Genomic DNA, 18,545 nt, shown 5'->3' with positions numbered 1-18,545 from the left:
GGGGCATGGCCCAGGAATATGCATTTTGACCAGTGCCCTGCTGGTGGTTCTTTGAGACCTAACACTGGGAAGCTCTGTGGCTCTCTTTTGGCTTTTCTGGTCTGACTTCCTAGCCCTACATCCTAGCTGTACCCCTGCAGCCAAGCTATTCAAACTGAGTCACCCTGCCCTCCAGGACAGAACTGGGCCTTTCCCATTCAATGACTCACCCACCAGTCTCCCAGTCCCATATAGACCCACCCTTCCAGCCAGTACCTCTCTTCTGGAAGCCTTCCTTGTGGCTGGGATTCCCCTCTCCTTCAGTTTGTGTTGAAGTAATATTGGATTGGCCCAATAGTTCGTTTGGGTTTCCCATAACATCTTACGGAAAAACCCTAACGAACTTTTGGGCCAACCCAATAGCCTCCTCCTCCCTCTGGAATTATTTACAACATCCTATTTTACTTTCCCGGTGGATCTGCTTTGTTTCCCAACCTTTTCCTCTATTAAACAGGAAACTCCCAGAGGACTAGAAACTTATTGGTTTAAACAATAAGCCTCTGAAATCCATGACTTCGCTTGACCCTCTGCCAACCACAAGTGGCAAGGCTGGGAGAGCTTTACAATGAGGAAATGGAGACTTAGAGTGATTGTAGCCTACCTAAGACCAAATAAGATTGAGCCAGGGTTAGAACCCATGTCCAGCTCCGATGTCCAGTTCTTTCTGCTTCTGCTTTGCCTCTGATCACTCAAACAGCTCTGCGACGCGGGCAGAACAGGGATTATGATCCCATTGCTCAGATAAGGAAAAGTGAGGCCCAGAGATGGACAAAGCACTCAATACCATCTTTACCCTGTTTTGGCTGCACTTGGGTCTGACCTTTTCTCTTACCCTCTCTCCGGCTGTTGGGCACTGCCCAGGACCCCTCAGCAGGACGGGGCAGAGCTGAACTCTGGGTTCCCAGGCAAAGCCCTCATCCTGGACCCCTGGAACGGTCCCAGTGCCACTCCAGACCCCGGTGCCTCCTCTTCAGGTGGAGACTCGCCTCACCTGCCTTGCAGCTGGCTGGAGATTCAAAGAGAGGGAATTGGGAAATACCTGGACACACCTTGGTCACCATCACTCTAGACTTTGTCCCTCTTATTAATGCCCAGCTGAGGAGGAAGCAACCTGGGTGGTCCTTTCCTGAAGAGTGGAGGAGGGCAACTGTGAGCCTGGCACGGGCCCAGCCCAACCAAGCCCAAGTTAAGCTGGGAAGGGTGTGGAGCAAGGAGGCCACGCTGGCGTTCCTGAGAGGGGTTTGCCAAGCTGTACTCCACAGGTGTGGTCTGGGGGAGACTCAAAGGAGGTGAGGGCAACTCTGAACTTTGGCAGAGAGTACTGAGTCACCCAGCTGGTGCCCGGCCAGGGTGGCCAGCAGGGACTTTGGACAGCCCACAATGGAAAATAAAAATAATAATTGGGCTTCCCTGGTGGCACAGTGGTTGAGAGTCTGCCTGCCGATGCAGCGGACACGGGTTCGTGCCCCGGTCCGGGAAGATCCCACATGCCGCGGAGCGGCTCGTCCCGTGAGCCATGGCCGCTGACCCTGCGCTTCCGGAGCCTGTGCTCCGCAACGGGAGAGGCCACAACAATGAGAGGCCCGCGTACCGCAAAAACAAAGTAATAATAATAATAATAATAATAATTAATATATGTCAACCCCCAACTATGTGTCAGGCCCCATGCCTCCACCCTCACCCCCGACCCAGTGTGTAGTGTGTGGGTTCCATCCAGCCCTGTTCCTTGTGCTCCTTCTCTGCATCAGGTTAAGTCCCTTTATTTCGGACCAGAAAATGCCACGGCTGGGTCTCCGTCTGCTTCTCCTCCTCCTCACTACGGATCCCTCCCTCCAGCTCCCTGGTCATCACCCCCAGGACCACTCCATCCTTGGTCAATCCAGCCCCACCTCCTCCGCGAAGCCCTCCGCCATGAAAAAAGCCCCGGGTGGGTCAGATCCTGCTTCAGACCCTGGTCCGGAACTCCTCGTTTTCCCTCCCTCCTCTATATCCAAGGCACCCGTTTTTGCAGCCCTATAACCCCCTGGTTACCCTAGAGGCGCTTCCCCTCCGACTCTGCCCTTTTATGCTCCACAAAGGATTCTGAAGCATAGGGTAGTTAGGGGAAGCGGCAAGGTGGTGCAGCATGAAGTCATCCGTCCCCAGCCTTGTTCTTCGTCCTCCCAGCAGGCAGTCCCGGTAAGCCCAGGTCCCAACGGCACAAACCGAGCCTAAGGAGGAGGGCCTTTACGCCCCGCCCCGCCCTTCCAACTTCTGGAGTGCCCCGAGGCACGCCTGCGCGGAGGACGCCCCGGCCCATGGCGCATGCGCAGCTGTCTATCTGTGTATATTAGGACGACTGGGTTCGCGGCCTGAGGATTCTCGCGGATAAGGGCAAGGGTTTGTTTCTACCCTTGTTTGGGTACACGCCGCCGACGCCGCCGACGCCGCCTCCGCCGAGTCTCCCGCGCAGGTGAGGGCCCCGCGCTCTGGATGCGGCGCGGCCGGGGACAACCCCCGCGTGTCCTGCTTGCCTGCGCCCCGCTACTCCGGCCATTGGGACCCCATCCCCCACCGCTCTAACCACCCGCCGCCTCGGGGTCAACTTTCATATGCCCGATCTTCTGCCTGATCGGCCCCCTCACGGCGTTCCCTGTTTAACTGACCGCTTTCGAATTCCCTTCTTAGACACCTCCCGTTATTCTCGAGCTCTCGACGCCCCGGGTAACCACAGACCTCCCCTGCCCAGGACCACCACTTTCCACCAGACCCACGGCCCTCATTTTTTAGCCCTTGTCTCTTCCCAGTTAGCCCCAGCGGCGCTTCCCCTCGTATCCCTGGCCTTCTTTATGCCCCCTCCTTTCTCAGTTATGCCCAGTTCACGGAGCTGTAGGGGCATAACCTCGGGGAAATCCTGGCCTCAGGAACCCAGGGCCGGACTGGATGCCTTCTTGGGGTCTGGGAGTGTAGGGACCCGGAGAAGATCAGGATCCCTAAGAGTCTTCTCTGCTTTGATGGATGACAGTGGCTTCTTCCCTGGCCTCACTTCTTCACCTGGGTGGGTGCCAAGGTGTGTTATCTGCACTTCTGCACTGTGTATCTTCCTCAAGGAGCCTCTGACCTCCTAAACCTGTTCCTGACTTGTCCCTCCTGTCCCACCCCCTTGGTTATTGATCATCAGTATTTACCGTATTTGGTAAAGTAGTTTTGCAGGTGCCTTTGTATGGAGCTGGGGAATGAAGGTGATCTGGGTAGAGTGTGGTCACCACTTCTTAGTTGAGTCCCTCATCAGTGCTGTCCTTAGACATTTTTGAGTGAGACTTGTTAGTATCCCACAGTACCCTTGCTATAAATTTCAGGTGACACCTGAACCCAGTGACCTTGGAGTGGTATTTGCGTGATTATTAACAAGTGTTGGTATCACTCCTCATCTTTGTACAGGATCAGTGCACCTCCGGGACATGGAGACTGTTGTTCGCCGCTGCCCATTCTTATCCCGAGTGCCTCAGGCCTTTCTGCAGAAGGCAGGCAAATCTCTATTGTTCTATGCCCAAAACTGCCCTAAGATGATGGAAGTTGGGGCCAAGCCAGCCCCTCGGGCCCTGTCCGCTTCAGCAGTACTCTGCCAGCAGGTCAAAGAAACCCCTCCGGCCAACGAGAGTAAGTGTCCTTAGCAGTGAAGTAGAGAGTGGTGATGTTTGCATTCATTACAAGACCCTGGAAGCAATTCTCACGCACAGTGCTGATGAGGGTCACGCGAGGCGGTTACTTGGTGCCAGGGTCAGTTCTCTGCATAGATTATCTCATGGAATTGTCGTCCTAACCCCACAAAGTAGGCAGTTTTAGTTTTCACATCTTTAAAGGTGAAACAGTGGCCAGCATTCCACCTTGTGGATTGCATGTCAGTGTCTGTTGGAGTTTGTGAGTTGTCAGTTCCTCATTCATGTAAATGTAAAGTTGGAATCTTTAAGGTAAAGTTGGAATGTAGAAGCTTGTAGCTTTTAAAGTTGTGATTTTTTTTCTTCTTTTTTTTTTTTTCCCTTACCTTTGCTATGTTGCCTGACCTGTGCCTTTTGCCCTCAATTCCTTTCTGTGCTATGCCTTCCCAAATTCCTGGTAGTTTCTTATGCAGTCACTTATCATACCTTATCTCTTTGTCTGGCTCCAGACCACATAGGCTATTACAGGCTAAACCATCTTCAAAGTCAACTCTACCTGTGAGTTTTTCAGTTAGGTTAGGCTACACTGAGGTATCAAGCAACCCCCAAATCTCAGGGCTTAACACATAAAGATTTCTGTCTTGTTCACGCAAGGTCCACTTTGGGTCATCAGGGCAATTCTGTTCTAAGCAGTGACCTGGGGTTCCACACTCTGGTGTCCTACAGCTTTAACTCTGAAATAGGTGGCTTTTGGGTCACTATTGCATAAGGGGAAAGTGAGAGGGTCTCAAACCAGCTCATCTTTTTAAAACTTTTCATAACAGTAAATTTCAATTATGAACAACAATAATCAATCCAGGGCCAATTTTGCTTCACTTGGGTCCCCATTCACCCCGCCTGCTCCCACTGGATTAACTTGAAACTGATTCCAGAAATTTCCTCTGTAAATATCAGTATGCACCTGTAAAAGATATGAGTTCTTTCTTTTTTTGTGGGCCGGGGCACACCACGTGGCACGTGGGATCCTAGTTCCTTAACCAGGGATCGAACCAGTGGAAGCGCGGATTCTTAACCACTGGACCGCCAGGGAAGTCCCTATGAGTTCTTTCTAAAAGCACCATCACAATACCATTATCACACCTAAAAAATGATGCAATTTCCTAATATCATCAAATACTCAGCCCCACCGGTTCTCGGATATTTTAGCCAGGAAGCAACACACAACATCCATTGGCCAGAACTAGTCACACGGCTCCAACTAAATGCACAGATGCTAGTTTTCTCTTTTTTTAATTATGTTTTTTACTGTGGCAAAATGCATATAACATAAAACTTACCATCTCAACCATTTTCAAGTGTACAGTGGTATTAAGTACATTCATATTGTTCTGCAGCCATCCACCATCCAGTGTCCAGAACTCTTTTCATTGTCCCAAACTGAAACTCTGAGCCAACTAAATACTAACTCCCCATCCTCCTCCCCCAGATCCTAGCAAACATTATTCTACTTTCTCTCTATGAATTTGACTACTCTAGAAACCTCACATAAGTGGAATCATACAAAATTTGTTAAAGTAGTGATTTTTTTGACACATGTATCTTTTTTTTTTTTTGGCACGGCTTGCGGGATTTTAGTTCCCCGACCAGGGATCAAACCCAAGCCCCCTGCAGTGGAAGTGCTGAGTCCTAACTACTGGACCACCAGGGAATTCCCTTAACACATGTATCTTTATTTTGTATATGAATTTTTAAATTTTGCTTTTAATAAAGACATCAGAGATTTAGTTTTGGTCTGTCTTTGCCAGGAAAGAACGAAGCTTTTCAGATACCACTTAATTCTAGGGAATAATTTACCTTACAGGCTCTGTTAGGTGTGTTCTCTGGATGTGGACTTGTAAGAAAAGAATGTTTTTTACTAGAAAGGATTTAATCCTTTCTAGGATTTCTTTTCCTCTTTACCATTGTTTAGAAGTTATGTTTTTTACCATTCTGTCCCTAGCAGTAGATTCCTCTTCTGTTCCTGGTTGAGTAAAATGTGACTTGTCCACTTGATAGACTGCCATGCATCCATCACAAATGATATTCACAAACTATTTACTAGCTTATGTAGATCTTTATAATGAAAAGGGCAGAATAAACAAGCATATACAGAATAATTACAACTTTTTCTAAATCTACACATAAGGGGTAAAGAAAGATAATATGCCAAGTTGTCTGCAATGGTTATGTTTTGAATAATAGAACTCTATTTTTCTAGACTTCCTACAATGAATATGTATTTGCTCACTTTTATAGTGAGTGAAATGAACTTGAAAGCAGGTTTTTTTTAAATTTTATTTTTTCACCGCACAGCATGCAGGATCTTAGTTCCCACACCAGGGATTGAACCCCTGCCCCCTGCAGTGGAAGGGTGGAGTCCTAACAACTGAACTGCTGGGGAATTCCCCAAGGCAATTTTTTTGCTTTCCTTTATAGATTTTAATACAAACTGTATTGAGACACTGCCCAAGTTGTAGGAGAGCCTAGCCTATGACTCACAGGAGGATTCCAGAATGATGAAGAAAGACTTCTCTGGAAGGAAGATGAATGCATTTGCTCAAGGGGAGAGGGAAGTCTAGAAGCTTACCAGCCAACTGCATTAAGTCATGAACTTCTTTGAGGCATTTAGAGAAAACTGGTACTTTATCTGTTAAGCAATGGCAAGCTTTTTTTGTCAAGAATCTGTTTAGAAAATATTAGCAGAGAAAAAAACCGTATGACCACTTCCAGTTACCTTCAAGAGTGTGTCCTCGCATGAAATATGCAGAGTGTACTTGGGGCAGATTTACCGGAAATAATTCAACTCAAGAATGCTGGGCTGTCTAGAACTAGAAAATACTACTTTGGGGATTTATAAGTGAGAAATACTATGGGTTTGAGAGGTAGGTGAACTGTGCCAGTTAACTCTTCACAGGGACATTGTGTCCAGTGAGGCAGATGAGAAAACAGTTGATTTAGCAGAACCTAATAAGAATAAACTTGTTTTTGGATCATGGGATAGAGCAAGTATAAGGTTTGTCTTTGAGGCAACAAGAGAAAGAAACAAGTGGGCTTCTGTGTACCGTGCAACCAGATCTGATGCTTCAGTTTTAACATTTCCCCCTTCAGAGGACAAAACTGCCAAAGCCAAGGTGCAGCAGGCTCCTGATGGATCCCAGCAGACTCCAGATGGCACGCAGCTTCTGTCTGGACACCCCTCCCTTGCCGCGAGCCAGGGCACTGCGAGCAAATGCCCTTTCCTGGCAGCCCAGATGAGCCAGGGTGGCAGCAGCGTCTTCTGCAAAGCCAGCCTAGAGCTTCAGGAGGATGTGCAGGAAATGCATGCCGTGAGGGAAGGTAAACAGATGACATGAGCCATCAGAAGAGCAAAGAGGTTCTTTGGCTCTTTCAGACCCTCAGATTTATGTGTGAACTATTATTAGGGTAGTATTTGTGTCAGCACCTTCCTGTTTTAGGGCCGAGGAGGAAGGTCATCAAGATAGAGGACTGTATGGCAAAATGTGGGAGTTCTTCTTCTGTGTGTGTGTGTAGGATATAACCAGCTTTTACAGTAATTCTTTAATTTCTGAAAATACCCCTCAGGCATAAACTATTACCAGTTGCCCTTTGTTTCTTTCCCACCATTTGGTTGGATAAAAGGTAAAAAGCAGTGTTACTGCAGGAAGTGCTAGTTTTAGGACTCCCAAGCTGTGTGTCTTAGTGGTGGTCATTGAGTGGCAACCTTAATTCCACTTGTGGCTGTATCCATGGAACACATAAGGTCCCCAGAAATTCTCCCCAGCAGAAATGATACAAGTGGCTGAAATTGTTTTCTGTGAAGAAATTAGGGTAGGGGGGGTGTGATGGGGAAGGCAAACCAGCCAGAAAAAAAAAGCTTTGGACTCTAATGTTCCTCAAAGCTGACTGGTAGCTCTGAAAACAAAACCAAACAGTAACTAAAGAAGAAGAAAAGCTTCATACACTCAGTTACATCTCACTTTCGTTATGATGGGCTATTTTTGTGAACTAGGCAGTAAGCCATTTTTAACAGTATGTCTGGAAGGTATTGTAGACTCAGAATAGAACATTGGTCCCCTTTGCCTCTTGTTACTTTTGTTACAGAGGTTGCCCAAACCTCAGTGAATCCCAGTGTGATTAGTGTGAAGACCGATGGAGGGGAGCTGAGTGGTCTGCTGAAGAACTTTCAGGACATCATGCGAAAGCAACGACCAGAAGGAGTGTCCCACCTTCTTCAAGATAACTTGCCAAAATGTGAGTCTTCTTGTTATTTGCCTGATGCAGGAGAGTTTATAACTTAAACATACATCAGATTAAACGTATAATTGCATGGTGAGTTGTGGATTAAAAGCCATGTCTCTTGCTTGATGCAAGTGGATGCTCTTGGCTATAGTGAATGCCAGTCCTATTGATAGCCTGCCTCATCTCTCTTAATACCTACTGTCTGCTCACGGGGTCAGACATTGTCATTTGAGACATACACAGACTCAAGATAAGGATGTCAAGGAACTTGCCCAGATGAGTACTTAGTACTTAGTACGTTAGTTTCTCCAGAATCTCCTTGCTCCCGAATGGCCAAGCTGGGATTGGAACCTGGGTCTTACACCAAAGCCTAGATGTGCTTTTTAACCGTCAAACTGTACCATCTTTTGTTCGGTTTTTAGCTGTTTCCACTTTTCAGTATGATCATTTCTTTGAGAAGAAAATTGATGAGAAAAAAAATGACCATACCTATCGAGTTTTCAAAACTGTGAACCGGAGGGCGCAGTTCTTCCCCATGGCAGATGACTACTCAGACTCTCTCGTCACCAAAAAGCAGGTGTCCGTCTGGTGTAGCAATGACTACCTAGGAATGAGTTGCCACCCACGGGTGTGTGGAGCCGTCATGTAAGTAGCCTTCAGTTTTCAGATGTCACTGGCACATCACTGGCATGACTTAGCAAGACACTGATGATTTATAGAAATTGGATCTTTTATGGGGGGGATATTCAGCAGCTGAAAGTGTGCCATAGAAAAATGCTCTTCTTAGCCTTTAAAAATATGTACAGGTTACTTTTAGAGAAACTCTAATGTGTAAGTAGTTGGTGGAGCCCCTTTGTGAGAGTTTTTTCTGGGCTCATTGACTACACATGTCCACTTACTACCCCTCCACAGGCAAATCTTGCACAGAGGCTTCCTGGCTTGTGGCTGTGGGTGGAGAAATACAAATCGAGCAGCACTGGATGGTAGAGGGACTGCCCTGGTGGTACAGTGGTTAGGACTCCACGCCCCCAGTGCAGGGGGCCCGGGTTCAGTCCCTGGTCAGGGAACTAGATCCCACATGCATGCTGCAACTAGGGAACTAGATCCCACATGCATGCTGTAACTAAGAGTTCACACACGACAACTAAGGAGGCTGCTTGCTGCAACTAAGACCCAGTGCAACCAAATAAATAAATATTTAAAAAAAAAAAAGGGGCTGGTAGAGCCTGTCGTTCATGTCCTTCAGGAGGTTTGCCATGGCTAGGAACACTTGAGAGAGTTGCTGGTCAAACTCCCCAAGCAGGCTTGCTAGAGAGAGCCCAGTCTGAGGTTTAGTAATAGAGATAGCCTAACATTATGGGACTGGTTCACAAAGAGTTTAGGTAACCACCATTCAAGATGTCCCTCTAGAGCCTGAGGTCGTGTTACTGGAGAAAAAGATGTTTGTCAGAGAAAAGAAATCTCAGTAAGTTAACTAAAACTCAGCTAAGATTGTTAACACTTGCTCTTGATGTTCCCTAGAGGCCTCACCACCCTGGTGTTGAGACCTTCTCCTGCCCAGTCTAGAGATGAAGTGGGTTGAAACTTGTGTTAACTTCTGGTTCACAGGGAGAGAGGTGCTACATCAACATCAGTTTCAGTCTCCTGGATACTGGAGGGAGGAATGTTCACATCGTATTCAGAACCATGAGATTTATTTTCTGTCTGCTCTTTTTTTTTTTAAAAGGGACACTTTGAAACAGCATGGTACTGGAGCAGGGGGTACTAGAAATATTTCTGGAACTAGTAAATTCCATGTGGACCTGGAGCAGGAGCTGGCTGACCTCCACGGGAAAGATGCAGCACTCCTGTTTTCCTCGTGCTTTGTGGCCAACGACTCGACCCTCTTCACTCTGGCTAAGATGATGCCAGGTAGGAAGCTGTCATGGGCGCCTTAGAGTTTTCTGGCTTTCTTAGTAGTAACAGGAATATTGACAACAAAGAAAGCTTACCAGAACCACTCAAGAGTTATGATAGCAACTGGGAGCATTTGTTCTTGAACTGAGCATAAAGTGTTAACTGTATATTATAGATGCCAGTAGAACACGATAACGATAAAGAATCAGATTTGCAGGGCTTGTCTTTAAGCTAATTGCTTCCAGTGTGCTTTGTACTCTAAGAAAATCCTTTGGAGAGTTCTCTTAATTATGTGTAGTTATCTTTCTTTCTAAAAAAAAAATTAATTTATTTTTGGCTGCATTGGGTCTTCGTTGCTGCGCACGGGCTTCTCATTGTGGTGGCTTCTCTTATGGTGGAGCATGGGCTCTAGGCGCACGGGCTTCAGTAGTTGTGGCTCGCTGGCTTCAGTAGTCATGGCACGTGGGCTCAGTAGTTGTGGCATGCAGGCTCTAGAGCGCAGGCTCAGTAGTTGTGGCACACGGGCTTAGCTGCTCTGCAGCAAGTAGGATCTTCCCAAACCAGGGATCGAACCCGTGTCCCCTGCAATGGCAAGCCCTGTAGTTATCTTCCATTGAGTTTGGAGTGAGACAGCCAGATTTAAAAGCAGATTAGTTGCATGCCACTGGGTTATTTTATACCTATGGGCCTTCTCAGAGGAGAAGCACTAGTTAGTTATTTTTCCAGGAAGAAACTGCCACACAGGGTCTTTTTCCTACTGGGCAAATCAACATTTTCAGGTCAAAGACTGTCGAGGAAATAATTTGTCTTTGGTGCAGATGGCAATAAATAGCATTTTTGTGTTGTTAGGCTGTGAGATTTACTCTGATTCTGGGAACCATGCCTCCATGATCCAAGGGATTTGGAACAGCCGAGTGCCAAAGTACATCTACCGCCACAATGATGTCAACCACCTCCGAGAACTGCTGCAGAGGTCTGACCCTGCCGTCCCCAAGATTGTCGTATTTGAAACTGTCCACTCAATGGACGGTAAGTCTAGGTAGAGGCCAATCTGGAATCTTAAATGAAAACAAGGCCTGAACTTCTTAAAAGTGTGATATTTATTTCATTTTTGTAGTTTCTTTTCACTTTGCCAGGATTTTGTAGTTGCGGGACACTGTATAGATTGGGATGAATGTAGATATTCTACTCTGGCTTTTACTAGTCTCCAAACCCCAAGGTAATCCAGAAACTGGGGGAAGTTAATTGGTTTCCCCGATGTTAAAAATATCTTAGAACGTACGTTGTTGTGTTGTAACTTTTACCAAAACAGAAATTCGTGAAATAGCAAGCACTTCAACGCGGTCTGTGGTCTCTCCTAGGGGCAGTGTGCCCACTGGAAGAGCTGTGTGACGTGGCCCACGAGTTTGGAGCAATCACCTTTGTGGATGAGGTCCATGCGGTTGGGCTGTACGGGGCTCAAGGAGGAGGGATTGGCGATCGGGATGGAGTTATGCCAAAAATGGACATCATTTCTGGAACACTTGGTATGTACACTCTGCATAGTCTGTAATCTGCACTAAAATTACATTCTTTTAACAAGGCCAAGGACTACTGGTCTAACAGGTCAGGTGAGGAGATGGTCTGATAGCATCTAAAGCCTGGGTCACTTTTTTGAGTGAGTTTTTCTTTCCTCAGTGAGTGGTGGCACAGCTTATCAGAATCCCTTGAGTCATGGCATGGCCCCCAGAATCAAAGTAAATCTCACAGCCTAACATGATAGAAGTACCATTTGTTGCCATCTGAGCTCATTCCAAACATAGTTGTGGCTTTAGGTATACGCCGTGGCAACAGCCTTTACTCTCTGTGCGTCAGATTTTTCCCTTATATTAAAAAAAAATAAAAAAGAAGAATTTTAGTGCTTTTCTCCTAGAGCTGCAGGTAAGGCATTGTGCTGTGAAGCACTGAGCTCTGTGCCTACCGGGTAGGAACATTCCAGTTCACCTGGCTACTTTGTATTTCCTCTGCTCCTCCCAATAGAGAAGCCGTGTCTCTTGGAGCAACTCCAGACTCTTCCAGACTCCATAGCCATGCTGCCTGCTGGGTGTAAATCTTGCATGCTTAATAACTCACTAGCTGTGTGACCTTGGGTTTGTGGTTAACTTCTCTGTGCCTCAGTTTCCTCATCAATATGATGGAGGTAACAATAGAACCCACCTCAGCTTGGAGAAGATAAATGAACTGTATACAAACAATTACTGTAGACATTCTTTTGTCTATGAGGTAAAAATGTAAACTGTACCAATTTTTTTTTTTTTTTTTTGGTTGCATTGGGTCTTTGTTGTTGCACACAGGCTTTCTCTGGTTGCGGCGAGCGGGGGCTACTCTTCATTGCGGTGGGCATGCTTCTCATTGAGGTGGCTTCTCTTGTTGCAGAGCACGGGCTCTAGGCACACGGGCTTCAGTAGTTGTGGCACGAGGGCTCAGTAGTTGTGGCGTGCAGGCTCAGTAGTTGTGGCACGAGGGCTTAGTTGCTCCACAGCATGTGGGATCTTCCCAGACCAGGGCTCGAACCCGTGTCCCCTGTATTGGCAGGCGGATTCTTAACCATTGCACCAGGCAAGTCCAACTGTACAAATCTGAGGATTTCAAAAGTTAGTAAGGCAGCTGGAGACCACGTAGTGGTTAGCTAAAGTGCCACTTTACAGCCTGCAGTTGGTAAAGGAAGGGCAGGGAAAAAAGAGCGTCCTTCAGCACTGTGAAGGGGCGTGAGAACGTCGTGCAGACCAGTAGAGCCTGGGGCCTCGCAGGGCAGAGCCTTGCCAAGAGGAAAGCTCTTGTCCTAATTCCAGCAGCCCTTTTCTTGTAAAGAGCTCTTATGACGTGGGCTCTTTGAAGGTATGGTCACTGTGAGATGAAAAGGGCTGGAGAGAGAGATTTTCTACTGTCAGAGATTATACCAACCCAGCAGTGCGTGGGGCTCAAGCAAGACTGTTAATTACAGAACATAATGTTAAGATCGAGGAGGACTCTTCTGGAGTCATTAATCCTGAAACCCGAGATACCGATTATACAAGGGGACTTAACAAGAATTAAAAAATGAGGCCGGCCCTAAATCAACCCTAACAGGGTCTGAGTTTTCATATTTATCCAGCAAACACTCCTTGTCAGAGTTTTGTGGTTACTTAAGTAGAAATTAATACCAGCCCTGCCAAAACAGTTAATGTCTTAGCTGGGTGACATTCCGTCCTCAAGGGTAATTCTCACAGTGAGCCCCCCGCTCAGACCCTGTCCTGGAGCAGGCGCAATGCAGAGCGAGGGGGAATGCAGCCAGCCTGGGTGGGAAGGGAGGTGGCACATGGGGTTCAGGCACGCTGTGATCTGTCACCGGTGCCAGACCTGGTCTGGAGACCTGTGCTTTGAGCCTGGTCAGACACCAGCTTGGTCTTGTGACTTTGGTCAAGACCCTTTCATAACGTTCTCAGCTTTTTCCCATTTGGAAATGGGCTTGATTTGAGTCTTAGGGCAAATAAAGATGAGGAAGAGAAGAGTGAGTGCTCTGAGGCTCTGCAGCACCTGGCTGTGCACACTTAGGGCAGTTGCTGTAATAAATGAGCCTGTCTCCTCCCAGGCAAAGCCTTTGGCTGTGTTGGAGGGTACATCGCCAGTACGAGTTCCCTGATCGACACCATCCGGTCCTATGCGGCGGGCTTCATCTTCACTACCTCCCTGCCGCCCATGCTGCTGGCTGGAGCGCTGGAGTCTGTGCGGATCCTGAAGAGCACCGAGGGCCGGGTGCTTCGGCGCCAACACCAGCGCAACGTCAAGCTCATGAGGCAGATGCTGATGGACGCCAGCCTCCCAGTCGTCCACTGCCCCAGTCACATCATCCCCGTCCGGGTAATGAGCAGCCTGTGATTGGACTCGCTGGGGGCCGGGGCTCCGCACTCGACGGGAGACGTCCTGGTTCATGCCTTCCTGAAGTTGGGCTGCGGCGGGGTGACTGCCAGGGCGAGGGACTGTAGCCAGTGGCCCTCTGCCGTGTTTCTGCCTTTGGTTGACTTCACAATGAGAATGAAGCCTTTGAACCCAGCAGGCTGGAGCAGAGGTTCCTCCTCCAGAGCACTAGCCTTGACAGGGTAAACACAGAGCTTGTATCTGGAAATCTCCGGAAGCCTGAGCTTGGCTAGCTTTGAAGTATGGCTTTCTATTCATTTAATTTTGAAATGGGTCTTGCTTTGCCTGCTACAAAGGGTAGCCCTGTTGGTGTCACAGTTGAATTCATCTGAGTAGTGGAGCTGGTATAAAAGCTGCCTTATCCCCAGGATGCACACGTCCAACTACCATCATACTGGGGTCACAGAAGCTCCCGTTTCCCCCATTCGGAGTCTGGGTGGGAGATCAGTGTGAAATTTACTTCTAATATGGTTTCAGTTCTCTGGTCTGTAGTGAACAACACTGGACCCTTTAAGTCGCAGGTGTCTGGGCAGCGCTTTACCTCTGTGCCAGCCTTGCATACGCGGCTCCAGCCTGAGCCACGTGGGCACGCGTGTCACTGGTCTGCTAAGAGGTGGTCCGTCCGGTTCTGGTCTTACCTTCTGTCATCATCAAACTTAGGTTGCAGATGCTGCTAAAAACACGGAGGTCTGTAATGAGCTCATGAGCAGACATAACATCTACGTCCAAGCGATCAATTACCCCACCGTGCGCCGGGGGGAGGAGCTGCTGCGCATCGCCCCCACACCCCACCACACGCCACAGATGATGAACTACTTCGTGGGTGAGTAGCCGGGGAGCCGCCAGCACCTCATAGGAGAGTGGCATGAAGCTGTCTTTTCGGTGTCTATAATTGAAGCCATTCAGAGTCATTCAGCTTTGTCTCTTCTTTTTCCAAGTAATTCAGAATGTTCTCAGATGGTATAAAACTGTAAAAGACACTTAGTCGTTTGTGTTCACTTCAGGAGGGTGCAGTCATTTGGGAAGTGCTGAGGGAGGCTGCTGATCCACTCACTGTTCCCATGCCCCTGTCTGTGTGACTCAAGGATGCCTGGTCACGGCTGTTGCAGGAGAGATGCCTCTGAAGGCCTAAGTCTGCCCAGGCCTCCAGAGCTCAGCTCTGTACTTCTCTCTGTTCTCTGAACCAACTCCACACAAACCCCTTCTGATGAGAGTCATTGTTCAGGATTTTATATCCTCATAGTTCTGTAGAAGCCAGTCCTTCACACCCCCGCATCCACCTAAAGGCAGAGACCAACGGGCTGCTCCTGGTTGCCTCTGCCTCAAAGGCGCGTTCTGCTCCTGAGCCGCCACCCCTGTCCGAGGTGTTTCCCCTGCCTGGAGCCTTTAGGGCTGCTCTGCTAGGAGTGCTCAGCCCGACACAGTGGAGCCCTCTGGGAGCAACTTCTTTCCTGAAGGCAGGTAAAGGAAAGCCAGAGTTGGGTTTTGTTTCCCTTTTTTTTTTTTTTTTATAACAGCCTATTAAGATGGAATTCACATACCGCAAGTTCCACCCTTTCAACGTATGAAATTCAGTGGTTTTTAGGTAATGTGGTGCAACTGTCACCACTCTGATTCCAGAACATTTTCATCACCTCAAAGAGAAAACTGCACACCCCTTAGCAGCCCCTCCCCATCCCCAGCCCCCGTCAGCCATCAGCCCTGATCCACTTTCTGCCTATACATTACATTTTATGTAAGTGGAATAGTACAATATATGGCCCTTTATGCCTGGCTTCTTTCACAGCACAGTGCTTTCAAGGTTCAGCCATGTTGTAGCATGAATCAGCACTTCATTTCTTTTTATTACCAAATAATCCTCCTTGGCACAGATCTACCACATTTTGTTTATCCATCAATTGACGGATGTTTGGGTTATTTCCACTTTTTGACTATTATGAAAATAACGCTGCTGTGAACATTTGTGTGCAAGTTTTTGTTGGGGGCATGTGTTTCCATTTGTCTTGGGTATGTACTGCCTTTAATTTTTAAAAACTGTTCCTCCTCACAGAGAATCTGCTGGCCACGTGGAAGCGAGTTGGGCTGGAACTCAAGCCACATTCCTCAGCCGAGTGCAACTTCTGCAGGAGGCCGCTGCATTTTGAAGTGATGAGCGAAAGAGAGAAATCCTACTTCTTTGGTATGAGCAAGTTGGTGTCTGCTCAGGCCTGAGTGTGTCGCGCCCTCAATTACTCCACCTAACCCCAGGCCACATTGTATCCAGGTAGTCAGTTCTCCAGAGTTGTCTTTGTATGTGAATTAAATTATATTAAATTTTAATCTGTAGTAAACGTGTACTCCTGAAAATAAATTCTTGTCTAAATCATGGGTCCTCTTTTCATTGGCTCCTGAATCAAAAAATCATTCATCCTTTTAAACTTGGTCTGTATTGTTGAGATGTATGAAGTATATAAAAACATCCTGGTCCTCTGGTAGTGGCTCCAGACCCTGCTGGGATAGCAGGACCTCCCAGTCCGCAGGAAGCTAGCATGTCTTTAATGCGAGCCAGGTGGTGGCGCAGCTGCGCCCCAGCCTGAGCAGTTCTGAGAGCAGTCACCGCAGGGCAGCACACGGCGGCTGTTTCACTCCGAGCCTCTCCCCACACCTTACGCGCAGACCGCGCTGCAGCGGCTTCTCCCCTTCCGCTTTCCCTTCCCAGCCACTGCCTCCCTCTCACACTTCCCTGTGAAAGTTGGGCAGTCGGGCTTGTCTGTCACCAGCAGGTCCTCCAGCGCCAGCTGCACCTGTGATCGCGCCCCTCCCCTCAAAGTGGAGGCGTTTGTGCTCCTTCCCCTGACTCGTGCCCCTCGTGTTCTGGGTCCCCTGGCTTCTCGTGCATTCCTGCAACTATCTCTTGCCTTCTCCCCATTGGCCTGCAGCAGGCTCTCACCCATCCTAAAAATAAAACAGGCTCTCCCTCAGTCTTGACCCCCATCTAGCTGCTGCCTCTGTTCTGCGCCTTTTCTGTGTAGCCCTCCCCACTTGGTCCTTCAGCCTGTTCCTGGTGGAGGCCACTCTTTTCTTGCCAAATCCAGTGGCCTCCTGTTTTCCTTTCATTGGCTCTCCCAGTAGTGTTTGAGGTGGTTGTCCTTGGCCTTTTTACAGCTTCCTCTAAGCTTCCGTGCCACTGACCTCTCCTGATTGCCCTCCTCCTTCCTGAACTGGTCCTCCTCTGAACATTGAGGACCCCCTGGGTTCATCTCTAACTGCATGTAACCCTTCCCCTCCCTGCACAGGATCTCCCCCAACCCTGGGGGAGACTGGGTTTCCAGTTTCAGCTGTATGTCACTGAGGGCCAGCAAACAAGCACCTGAACCACGCAGCTCCTGAGGGCGCCCTGGGTCTGCCCACTCCTCCCCTTCCTGCCTTTCTCCTCATCTTCCCACATCTACCCAGTTACTCCCGCCTCTCATGTGGAAAACAACTCTGTCTTGCCCACGCATGGCACTGTTAGCAAGTCGCGTACATCTTACCTCAAAGATACACCTCAGGCCAGGCCACTTCCTGCCACCTCCCACTGCTACCATCCTGCTCGTGCCACCATCATCCTGGCACCCGCCCCAGCCTCTACCCCACACAACAGCCTGAGAGAGCTTTTTTTAAAAAATGGAGTTCCGTGGCGGTCCAGTGGTTAGGACTTGGCGCTTACACTGACGGAGCCCGGGTTTGATCCCTGGTTGGGGAACTAGGATCCCGTGCAGTGCAGCCTAAAAAACATATATATCACATCCTGTCCCTCTGTAGAAAATTTTTCTGGGTCTTCGAATTGCACTCATTAAATTCTAGATTGTCACACAGACTGATGACATTCTCTGGGATCAGGATCCCATCCAGCTCTGCAGCCTCATCTCCCATCCCACCCCAATCTGTTCACTCTGCCTCACGTGTGGAAGCATACTCCTGGGCCTCAAATACCCACGGACGTTCTCACCAGCTTCCAGACCTCAGTGTCGTTAGCCATTGTTTCTCTCCTGGATTTCTCTTCCCTGGATCGTGGTGTGGATGCCTCTCTTCACACAGGACAAGGGTCCGTGAGGAGACCTTCCCTGAGCCCCCGGACTAAGGCAGCCCCTCCTGTGTTCTCACCATCACTTGGCCTCCCCCCAGGCTTCCCTTCAAAGCCTTGGTCACCACCCCTGTTGACCGTTTCCCTGTCATTCTCCTTGCTTCTCTCTCCCCAATGCCGTGCACTGTACCTGACACACACAGTGGACATTGAGCAAATGTGTTAGAGTGAACGAAAGGGGACTGTCTCAGCTGTAACGAAACACCACAGACTGCGGGGCTTAAACAACAAACATTTGTTTCTCACCATTCTGGAGACTGGAAGTCGTGGTCAAGGTGCCAGCAGATTCAGTTCCTGGTGACAGCCCTCTCCCTGGCCTGCAGGCAGCTGCTTTCTCACTATAAAATGTACGTGACCTTTCCCTCTTCCTCTTCTTATAACACCACTAACCCCACCACAAGGGGCCCACCTGCTGCCCTAATTTAAATCTGATTACCTTCCAAAGGCCCCACCTCCAAACGCCATCACCTGGGGGTTATTGTTTCAACCCAGGGGAGGACAAACATTCAGCCCATGATAGGGACCAGTGAGAACACCCAAGGCTACTTTACCAGAAAGAATAGGTGAGCCGAAGATGGAGGACACAGAGCCTCCTGGCCTCGCTGGCCTGTCTCAGCTCCAGGGGTAGCTAGGGGTGGCCCCATGCCCCTAAT

The 18,545-nt window shown here is 48.6% G+C and overlaps 1 protein-coding gene across 1 annotated transcript; it reads left to right on the top strand.

Annotated features, from left to right (window-relative positions):
• The first annotated feature begins 2,338 nt into the window (after positions 1-2,338).
• Positions 2,339-16,152, top strand: ALAS1 (5'-aminolevulinate synthase 1). Its single transcript, XM_065884920.1, has 11 exons — positions 2,339-2,491; positions 3,460-3,678; positions 6,825-7,052; positions 7,818-7,967; positions 8,378-8,600; positions 9,682-9,866; positions 10,701-10,880; positions 11,213-11,377; positions 13,462-13,730; positions 14,448-14,610; positions 15,838-16,152. The coding sequence occupies exons 2-11, from the start codon at positions 3,480-3,482 to the stop codon at positions 15,996-15,998; spliced, it is 1,923 nt and encodes a 640-aa protein (XP_065740992.1). The 5' UTR covers positions 2,339-2,491; positions 3,460-3,479; the 3' UTR covers positions 15,999-16,152.
• The last annotated feature ends 2,393 nt before the right edge of the window (positions 16,153-18,545 follow it).

Source organism: Phocoena phocoena, chromosome 10 (assembly GCF_963924675.1).
Source record: "Phocoena phocoena chromosome 10, mPhoPho1.1, whole genome shotgun sequence".
Taxonomy (NCBI): Eukaryota; Metazoa; Chordata; class Mammalia; order Artiodactyla; family Phocoenidae; genus Phocoena; species Phocoena phocoena.
Note: the sequence above shows the minus strand (reverse complement) of the source record. Positions and strands in the feature narration are given on the sequence as shown.

What these genes read in the sequence shown, in the direction of transcription:
- ALAS1 (XM_065884920.1), top strand. Translation starts at nt 3,480, where the DNA reads ATGGAGACTGTTGTTCGCCGCTGCCCATTCTTATCCCGAGTGCCTCAG. An exon ending in TCTGGCTAAGATGATGCCAG is followed by an intron (nt 9,867 to 10,700) that starts GTAGGAAGCTGT and finishes TTGTGTTGTTAG; the next exon opens with GCTGTGAGATTTACTCTGAT. An exon ending in GATGATGAACTACTTCGTGG is followed by an intron (nt 14,611 to 15,837) that starts GTGAGTAGCCGG and finishes TCCTCCTCACAG; the next exon opens with AGAATCTGCTGGCCACGTGG.